This window comes from Sapajus apella, unplaced genomic scaffold (assembly GCF_009761245.1).
Source record: "Sapajus apella isolate SASKATOON/1434 unplaced genomic scaffold, GSC_monkey_1.0 scaffold174, whole genome shotgun sequence".
Taxonomy (NCBI): Eukaryota; Metazoa; Chordata; class Mammalia; order Primates; family Cebidae; genus Sapajus; species Sapajus apella.
Window position 1 is genome coordinate 497,974 of NW_022437114.1, and position 10,802 is coordinate 508,775.

At 43.2% G+C, this 10,802-nt stretch overlaps 1 protein-coding gene across 1 annotated transcript in view; it reads left to right on the forward strand.

Annotated features, from left to right (window-relative positions):
- The window catches only part of CFAP92 (cilia and flagella associated protein 92 (putative)), a 70,337-nt gene that overhangs the window by 30,359 nt on the left and 29,176 nt on the right, over window positions 1-10,802 (forward strand). The window contains exon 9 of the mRNA XM_032267994.1: window positions 3,664-3,848. Coding sequence (XP_032123885.1) covers window positions 3,664-3,848 — 185 coding nt within the window. The remainder of the gene's footprint in view (window positions 1-3,663; window positions 3,849-10,802) is intronic.

The window sequence follows — 10,802 nt, forward strand, 5'->3', positions numbered from 1 at the left end:
TTTTTTTTTTTTTTTTTTTTTTTTTTTTTTTTTTTTTTTTAGTTGAATGGTCGACTCTCTCCCAGGTATTCTAGTTGCCTGTTGAAAAGGCGCCGGGATCTGTGTGATTTCCCATGCGGCGACTCACTGCGCCAGCTGAAACAGCGGCGCTGAGATTCGTGGCAGGTTTTTTGCCCAGGAATCTCCTGGCCTGGCTCCCTGTTTCGGTTCCTTTTTAAATCGGATGAATGGGCGATCTGCCTTCCCGGGTCTCCAATCGCCAGCTAAAAGGGCAACCTGACCTGTGTATTTTGTATGGAGAACCGCTGCGCCAGGGCTCCAGCAAAGCAACCACGCAGGCCAAAACAGCTGCGCTGGCAACCCGCGGGGCTCCTCCACCTGGGAATCTCCTGGTCTGTGGGCAATAAAAATCCATCTGGAAATGCAGCATCCACTCACCCTCTGTGCTTTCACTGGGAGCTGCAATCCTGAGCTGTTCCTAGTCGGCCATCTTGGGTGCTCTCCCAGTTTGCAGTTTTAAACGACTTTTCAAAATTCATACATCACCTACAGCTGGTCCTTCCTGACCGCCCTCACTTTCTTGTAGCATCAGAACCTTCTCGAGAAGCAACCATGCCAGAGAGTAAAGTTTCAGAGGCTCTTACCCAACCCCACGCTCCAGCCTGACCCTCCAGCATATGTGTTGCACATGGCGGCTTTGCGTGAATGCCTTTGCTAGCTGCTTCCTTTGTCCTAGAGTCCCAAATAGGAACTTAACATTCTCCTGGGGAGTGTACCATGGGACCTGCCCCACTTTGGATTTTACTGTGGATTTTAAAGAGAAGCTCAACTGGCTTGGCCTGCCTGGTATGACTGTTTCCAGCAGAGTAAAGTCAGGACGTGGCCCCCTCTCTGTCTCTCCCTCCCTCCCTCTCTCTCATCTTTTTGAGATGGAGTCTTGCTCTATTGTCCAGGCTGGAGTGCAGTGGCACAGTCTCAACTCTCTACAACCTCCGCCTCCCAGCTTTAAGCAGTTCTCTTCCCTCATCCTCCAAAGTAGCTGGGATTACAGGTCCATGTGACCACACCCGGCTAATTTTTGTATTTTTAGTAGACACAGGATTTCACTATGTTGGCCAGGCTGGTCTCGAACTCCTGACCTCAAGTGATCCACCCACTTCAGCCTCCCAAAGTGCTGGGATTACAGGTGTGAGTCACCATGCCCAATGTAGCTTCCCTTCTCTTTTAACCTGCACCATTATGGCTGTACAATGCAGCGTTCATATGTAAGAGCTTTACTGACAAAAACACTTTGGTCCTGGCTCAGCCACTTAACAGCAAGTTGCTGCTTTCTCTGAGTCTCACTTTCCTCCTCTGTGAAATGAGGGTGATTACTCCCACCTCAGAGTGCTGTTTTAAGGATCACAGGAGCTGATGTGTGTAAACTGCTTAGCACAGTGGGACCCAGAGGGTGCTGGTGAGGAGGCAGGAGTTGCCTCCTGAGGCCATGCGGGTGGGCTGCTCTGTCATACCCATGACATAGCCCGTGGTCATCCATGGAGAATGGCGTGGCTCAGCAGGCCAGTTGTATGTCTGGTTTTGCCAGAAGATCGTAGCATAAGATTATTTATTGTAAACCCAGCATAATTATTTTTGGTAGTCATCTTCAATTTCAAATTAGGCCATAGATTTTGTATACTTTATTGGTAAATATTGGTTGGCTAGTAACCCAGTAAGATTTTAGGAGGATTCTGTGTCTGGGAGTGAACTCTTATTTTAAAAGGATAGTATTGTGTAGCGGAGGGGCCCCACTTAGCCCAGTAGAACTGGTTTGGATGCTGGTTCCACAGCATAGTAGCTAAGAGACCTTGGATGATTGTGTCAGAACTCTGGGGCTCAGTTTCCCCATCTGCAATGTGGAGATGACAGCAACCGAACAAGGCTACAGATGAAATGACAGTTGTGCTTGGGACTGGTTGCTGCAGGAGCACAAACATTCCTTTGCACTGTTCCACTCTCACTGGACCAGGGCTCTTCACTAAGGGGGACATTTGGCAGCATGTGGAGGCATTTTGGTTGTCATTACTGGGAGTGGGACGCCACTGGCATCTAGTAAGATGCTGTTAAACATGCCACAATGCACAGGACTGTCCCTTGAGCAAAGAATGGTCTGCCCCAAGAGTTGGCAGTCCGGAAGCTGTGAGCCCCGAGCCTGGAATTCTGGTGCATGTCTCTCTGACTCTGATGATTTGAGCACTTTTTTTTTTTTTTTTTGCACTGGGATTTCCTTCTATCTTGGGTAGTCTTTTATGTGAAAAGGCTCACAGAATTACAGAACGCAGGTGTAATGAGTGATAGCTTTCGTGAATCAGCTTTGTTGAAGATCCCGCTGGAGCCTGAGGGCGGCCCCCAGGAGCTGCGCCCACCTCTCCTCACAGCCTGTGCAGACGGCTGCACACACCTGGCCTGTGACTTGTTTTAGAAGCAGCTGCTCTTCCTGAATGTGAGCGACTTGGCTTTTACTTGACCTAGAAATGCATTTACAGGCACGCTGAAAGGAATAGACTGATCTTTTTGAGCACCTTCACATTCATCATCTTTCTTAATCCTTTAACTCCAAGGAAGGTGATATCTATCCCTATTTAGCAGATGAAATTGAGTCTCAGAGAATCTTGCTTATCACATGACAAAGAGTCAGATCTGGGATTCAAACCAGGTCAATCCTACCTCCAAAACATGACTCTTTTTTTTTTTTTTTTTTTTTTTGGCCTACCTAGTACATCTCTGACTGCTGAAATACATAGACCCCTTTTATAGAAAAATGCATTCTGACAGCTACCTATATGCCTTGCGGTGGCTCAGTTCACCCACGCTTTTCGCGAGGTGCACTAGTGCAAAACCACCCTTGTGGGAAGTGTGCACGCTTGTATTTGGCTCAGATGTGCCAGCTGTGTTCTACATTAATATCTGTGCTTTCCTCACCAGACCACAACAGTTGAGGCAACCCCACTGAGTACCAAATGTACATACTGGCATGATGGGTTCTTGATGGGAGCACTGCCTAGAGCACTCCATCAGTAGCCTTCCTGCAGCCATGGCCAGGCTCTCTGCTATCCCAAACAGAAGGCCATAGCCACATGAGGGTCCTGGGCATTTGGAATGTGGCGTGTGTGGGAAGAAAGTGCATTTTACATTTTATTGAATTTTAATTAGTTACAATTCAAGTAGCTACCTATGGCCCATAGCTACCATAGTGGACGGCACATGTCTAGAACGTTGGTTCTCAAGTTACCTGGAGAGCTTTTAAACTTCCCATTGTGGAGGCCACACTCCAGACCAATTTAAATCAGACTGTCTGGGAGTGGCACTCACTCATAGGTTTTCCTTATGTTGTCCTGGATGATTCAGGAAATGCTTATATCACTTCTTAAAAGATGTCATCAAGATTAAGTCACACAAATTCAACTTTCCTAGGGAATTTACGGGACCTCAGTTTGAGAAACTAGTGTGTAACCTGCTGCCTGTGGGCATTTCCCGATTCTTTTATTTTTTTTTTTTTTAATTAAAATTTTCCCTTTTTGGCTGTGATTTTACCATTGGCTCATCTCCGGCTGCTTGATCCCTCTGTGCTTGTCTTGGGGCTATCGTGAGTAAAGGTCTAATGCTGAGTATGTTTCCCCGCAGGATGGCAAACTGTCATGAGTCGTGGCAGTGAGAAGTCCGCCAACATTTTAGATTGCCTTTTGACTTTAAAAACAGAAGTTCCGATTATGACCGAGGAGCAAAAGCAGGATTTAAATCCCCTGATCATAAAGATCAAGTGTGCTTCCTGCCTTCCATCACAGCCTGTGCCCATTCAGGAACTAGAGGTAAGAATGAGCCAGACGCTTGGTTTAGAGCTCCTCCCCTTCCACCCACCTGCCCATCACATGCCATCTCTAGTCCTCCCAATGGCCCCACATGAGAAATATGATCATCACCTACATTTTACCATTTAGGACCCACAGCGAGATACAAAAGAGATGGGGTTCCTGGGATTAGGCATGACCAATCCTGAGGTCTCTTACTAGGCCACAGGTGCTCTTCAAATGCTGGTCATGAGCTTCCCTTCCGGAGCCCCCAAGGCTTCCCTGTTCCCACAGCAGTTGCCAGCCGGATGCTTGCTCTTTGTGAACCAACCAGGTTCAGCACTGCTGTTTATTCTGGGAGTTTCTTGCTCCCTCTTCCGGTTGGATCCCTGTCTCCTGAATTCTGTCTTCCTCTTCCTTTATTTGCTGTCTGGTTTTGCTAGAGTGCATCCTCCAGCAGCTTCTTCAGAAAAGGTCAGTGGGAGATTTATTTTTGAGATCTCATATGTCTGCAGATGGATTTTTTTCTATCCTTTTTTATCCTTACACATGACTGGTAGTTTGGCTGCCTATTGAATTCTTGGCTAAAAATAATTTGCCTCCGGAGTTTTGAAGGCATTGTTCCATCTTTTATTTTCATACAAGTTGAACCTTTGTATGCGACCTGTTTTTTCTTTCTCCAAATGCTTATAAAATGTTTTTTGTCTTCTTTTTAATTTTATCTATTTATTGAGATGGAGTTTTGCTCTTGTTGCCCAGGCTGGAGTACAATGGCGCCATCTCAGCTCACCACAACCTCCTCTTCCCAGGTTCAAGCAATTCTTCTACCTCAGCCTCCGGAGTAGCTAGGATTACAGCATGGGCCGCGATGCTCAGCTAACTTGGTATTTTTAGTAGAGATGGAGTTTCTCCATGTTGGTTAGGCTGGTCTTGAACTCCCGACCCAGGTGATCTGCCCACCTTGGTCTCCCAAAGTGCTGGGATTACAGAAATGAGCCACCACACCTGGCCTTGTCTTCTTTTTAAAAAAAAAAAAAAAATTTTTTTGTGGCACTGTCTCACTCTGCCACCTTGTCTGGAGTGCAGTGGTGCAATAATAGCTCACTGCAGCCTCAAGCTCCTGGGCTCTGGTGATCCTCCTGCCTCAGCCTCCTGAGTAGCTAAGACCACAGGTACATGCCACCACATCCAGCTAATTTTTGTATTTTCTGTAGAGACAGGGTTTCGCCATGTTGCCCAGGCTGCTTTTGAACTCCTGGGATCAAGTGATCCTCCTGCCTTGGCCTCCCGAAGTGCTAGGATTACAGGTGTGAGCCACAGTGCCAGCCCTTTTTGTCTTCTGAAACTGCTTAATTGTGTCTTAGTGTGGGTATGTCCATATACGTATGTCATGCTTTTATTTTAAAATACAGATGCACAGAAAGTTGCAAAGATAGTACAGAGAGATCCCACGTATCCTTTACCCAATTTCCTCAGTAATTAGGTATTTCATAACTATAGCACAATATCAAAGTCAGCACATTGACATTGGTCTAACATGTATATAGTTCTATGCCATTTTATTGTACATGCATATAGCTGTCACAACACTTGAGATGTAGAAATATTGTATCACCATGAAGTAAAAAAAGAAAGATTCTATCACTACGAAGATCTTCATGCTACCCTTTACAGTCACATCAACCTTTGAACACCCACCGTCCCTAACCACTAATTTGCTCTTCATCGCTATACTTTTGTCAATTTGAAAACGTTATTAAGAATTGAATTGTAGGCCGGGCGCGGTGGCTCAAGCCTGTAATCCCAGCACTTTGGGAGGCCGAGGCGGGTGGATCACGAGGTCAAGAGATCGAGACCATCCTGGTCAACATGGTGAAACCCCGTCTCTACTAAAAATACAAAAAATTAGCTGGGCATGGTGGCGCGTGCCTATAGTCCCAGCTACTCAGGAGGCTGAGGCAGGAAAATTGCTTGAACCCAGGAGGCGGAGGTTGCGGTGAGCCGAGATCACGCCATTGCACTCCAGCCTGGGTAACGAGCGAAACTCCGTCTCAAAAAAAAAAAAAAAAAAAAAAAAGAATTGAATTGTGTCCCCTGCCAAAAATGGTATGTTGAACTCCTAACACCCAGCATCTCAGAATGTGCTCTTTCTTGGAAAGAGGGTCTTTGCAGAGGTCATCAAGTTGAAATGAGGTCATCAGGGTATCCTTCTGAAAAGGGGAAAATTGGACACAGAGGCAGACACAGATGCAGGGAAGACGTTGCAAAGTGACACACGAAGAATGCCACATGGAAAGTGGATGCTGCCACATGCCAGGGGACATCTGGGACCACCAGAAGCTGGAAGAGGCAAGGAAGGACCTTCCCGAGCACGTTCCAAGGAAACGTGGCCCTGCCAACAGCTTAGTTTCTGACTTCTAGCCCTCAGAACAGTGAGATGATAAATTTCTGTCATTGTAAGCCCCCCAGTTTATGGTGCTTCGTAGGAAACTGCCATGGTTATATAAGTGAAAACATCCAGCATGTGTGACCTTTTGAGACTGGCCTCTTCCCCACTCCAGCATAATGCCCTTTTGCATATAGTTTGGTCACATTTCTTTATTTACTCTGCCTTTTAATTGATGTATTTAGACCATTATAGTCAAGTAAATGTTGATATATTAGAGCTTAAGTCTACCATTGTAATTTTTGTTTTCTGCCTGTTCCTTCTGTTTGTTTCTTTTTGTTTGTTTGTTTTGTTTTTCTTTCTTGTGGGTTACTTGACCAGGTTTTAGAATTCCGTTTTGATTTATCTGCAGTATTTTTGAATTTATATCTCTTTGTATAGATTTTTAGTGGCACTCTGGGTGTTATATTATGCATACATAACTTTTCACAATCTATTGCTATCAATATTTTACCAGCTTGAGTGAAATATAGAAACTTTACCTCCCTTCAGATCTCTTTAGTTTTCCTAAATATTTCTTCTACATAGATTGATAACCATACGAGATGATGTTTGCTTCAACTGTCAAACATAACCTGGAAAACTTAAGGGGTGAAGGAAAGTTTGTATGTTTACCTGTGGTTGCACTTATCCCATCATCCTTTCTTCCTTTCTAATGTTCCAAGACGACGTCTTTTGTCATTTCCTTTCTGTTTTAAGAACTTCCTTTAGCCTTTCTTGTAGGATCGATCTGTTGAAAACAAATTCTTTTAGTTGTTCTTTGTCTCAGGGTATTTTTATTCTTCCTTTATTCTGGAAGAATAGTTTCACTGGATATAGAATTGGTATAGAATTGGGTTGATTTTTTTTTTTTTTGAGACAGAGTCTGGTTCTGTCACCCAGGCTGGAGTACAGTGGTGCAATCTTGGCTCATTGCAACCTCCGCCTCCCGGGTTCAAGTGACTCTCCTGCCACAGCTTCCCAAGTAGGTGAGATTATAGGCACACACCACCATGCCCAGCTAATATTTGTATTTTTTAGTAGAGACAGGATTTTACCATGTTAGCCAGGCTGGTCTCGAACTCCTGACCTCAGATGATTCACCCACCTCAGCCTCCCAAAGTGCTGGGGTTACAGGTGTGAACCACCATGCCGGGCCAGATTTTTATTTGTTTTATTATACTTTAAGTTCTGGGGTACACGTGCAGTATGTGCAGGTTTGTTACATAGTTATACATGTGCCATTGCTAGTTAGCTGCATCCATCGCCCCATCATCTACATTAGGTATTTCTCCTAATGCTATCCCTTCCCTAGTCCCCGACCGGCGATAGGCCCCAATGTGTGATGTTCCCCTCCCTGTGTCCATAAGTTCTCATTGTTCAACTACCGCTTATGAATAAGAACATGCAGTGTTTTGTTTCCTGTTCTTGTGTCAGTTTGCTGAAAATGATAGTTTCCAGCTTCATCCATGTCCCTGCAAAGGACATGAACTCATCTTTTTTTTATGGCTGCATAGTACTCCATGGTGTATATGTGCCACATTTTCTTTATTCAGTCTATCATTGATGGACATTTGGGTTGGTTCCAAGTCTTTGCTATTGTGAACAGTGCCACAATAAACATGCATGTGCATGTGTCTTTATAATTGTTTATAATTCTTTGGGTATATACCCAGTAATAGGCTTGCTGGATCAAATGGTATTTCTAGTTCTAGATCACTGAGGAATCGCCACACTGTCTTCCACAATGGCTGAACCAATTTACACTCCCACCAACAGTGTAAAAGCATTCCTATTTCTCCACATCCTCTCCAGCATCTGTTTTCTCTTGATTTTTTAATGATCATCATTCTAACTGGTATGAGGTGGTATCTCATTGTGGTTTTGATTTGCATTTCTCTAATAACCAGTGATGATGATCTTTTTTTATATATTTATTGGCTGCATAAATGTCTCCTTTTGAGACGTGTCTGTTCATGTCCTTCACCCACGTTTTTATTTTTAATTTTTTTTGGTAAATTTGTTTAAGTTCTTTGTAGATTCTGGACTTTAGCCCTTTGTCAGATGGGTAGATTACAAAAACGTTCTTTTCTGTAGGTTGCCTGTTCACTCTGATAATAGTTTCTTTTGCTGTGCAGAAGCTCTTTAATTAGATCCCATTTGTCTAATTACTTTTGCCATTGCTTTTGGTATTTTAGTCATGAAGTCCTTTCCATGCCTATGTTCCGAATGGTATTGCCTAGGTTTCTTCTAGGGTTTTTATGGTTTTAGATCTTACATTTAACTCTTTAGTCCACCTTGAGTTAATTTTTGTATAAGGTGTAAGAAAGGGCTCCAGTTTCAGCTTTCTGCATATGGCTAGCCAGCTTCCCCAACACAATTTATTAAATAAGGAATCATTTCCCCATTGCTTGTTTTGGTCAGTTTGTCAAAGATCGGGTGGTTGTAGATGTGTGGCATTATTTCTGAGGCCTTTGTTCTGTTCCATTGGTCTATCTCTGTTTTGGTACCAGTACCATGCAGCTTTGATTACTGTAGCCTTGTAGTATAGTTTGAAATCAGGTAGTGTGATGCCTCCAGCTTTGTTTGTTTGTTTGTTTGCGCGTTTGTTTTGCTTAGGATTGTCTTGGCTATGCAGACTCTATTTTGGTTTCATATGAAATTTAAGCTCTTTTTTTCCAATTCTGTGAAGAAAGTCAATGGTAGCTTGATGGGGATAGCATTGAATCTATAAATTACTTTGGGCAGTATGGCCATTTTCACAATATTGATTCTTCCTAACCATGAACATGTTTTTCCATCTGTTTGTGTCCTCTGCTATTTTGTTGAGCAGTGGTTTGTAGTTCTCCTTGAAGAGGTCCTTCACATCCCTTGTTAGTTGTATTCCTAGGTATTTTATTCTATTTGTAGCAATTGTAAATGGGAGCTCACTCATTATTTGGCTCTCTGTTTGTTATTGGTGTGTAGGAATGCTTGTGATTTTTGCACATTGATTTTGTATCCTGAGACTTTGCTGAATTTGCTTATCAGCTTAAGGAGATTTTGGGCTGAGACGATGGGGTCTTTTAAATATACAATCATGTCATCTGCAAATAGAGACAAATTGACTTCCTCTTTTCCTAATTGAATACGCTTTATTTCTCTTTCTTGCCTGATTGCCCTGGCCAGAGCTTCCAATACTATGTTGAATAGGAGTGGTAAGAGAGGACATCCTTGTCTTGTGCCGGTTTTCAAAGGGAATGCTTCCAGTTTTTGCCCATTCAGTATGATATTGGCTGTCGGTTTGTCGTAAATAGCTCTTCTTATTTTGAGATATATTTCATCAATACCTAGTTTATTGAGAGTTTTTAGCATAAAGAGCTGTTAATTTTGTGGAAGGTCTTCTCTGCATCTATTGAGATAATCGTGGAGTTTTTGTCTTTGTTTCTGATTATGTGATGGATTACATTTATTGATTTGTGTATGTTGAACCAGCCTTGCATCCCAGGGATGAAGCTTGCTTGATCGTGATGGTTAAGGTTTTTGATGTGCTGTTGGATTCAGTTTGCCAGTATTTTATTGAGGATTTTTGAATCTATGTTGATCAGGAATATTGGCCTGAAATTTTCTTCTTTTGTTGTGTCTCTGCCAGGTTTTGGTATAAGGATGATGTTGGCCTCATAAAATGAATTAGGGAGGATTTCCTCTTTGTATTGTTTAGAATAGTTTTAGAAGGAATGGTACCAGCTCCTCTTTGTACCTGTAGTAGAATTTGGTTGTGAATCTATCTGGTCCTGGAGTTTTTTTGGTTGGTAGGCTATTAATTGCTGCCTCAATTTCAGACCTTGTTATTGGTCTATTCAGGGATTCAACTTCTTCCTGGTTTAGTCTTGGGAGGGTGTAAATGTCCAGGACTGTGTCCATTTGTTCTAGATTTTCTGGTTTATATGCATAGAGGTGTTTATAGTATTCTCAGATGGTAGTTTGCATTTCTGTCAGATTGGGGGTGATATCCGCTTTATCATTTTTTATTGCATCAGTTTGATTCTTCTCTCTTTTCTTATTAGTCTGTTTAGTGGTCTATTTTGTTGATCTTTTCAAAAAGCCAGTTCCTGGATTCAGTGATTTTTTTTTTTTTTTGAAGGGTTTTTCACGTCTCTATCTCCTTCAGTTCTGCTCTGATCTTAGTTATTTCTTGTCTTCTGCTAGCTTTTGAATTTGTTTGTTCTCATTCCTCTAGTTTTTTTAATTGTGACATTAAGGTGTTACTTTTAGCCGGGCGCGGTGGCTCAAGCCTGTAATCCCAGCACTTTGGGAGGCCGAGGCGGGTGGATCACGAGGTCAAGAGATCGAGACCATCCTGGTCAACATGGTGAAACCCCGTCTCTACTAAAACTACAAAAAATTAGCTGGGCATGGTGGCACGTGCCTGTAATCCTGGCTACGCAGGAGGCTGAGGCAGGAGAATTGCCTGAACCCAGGAGGCGGAGGTTGCGGTGAGCCGAGATCGCGCCATTGCACTCCAGCCTGGGTAACAAGAGCAAAACTCCGTCTCAAAAAAAAAAAAAAAA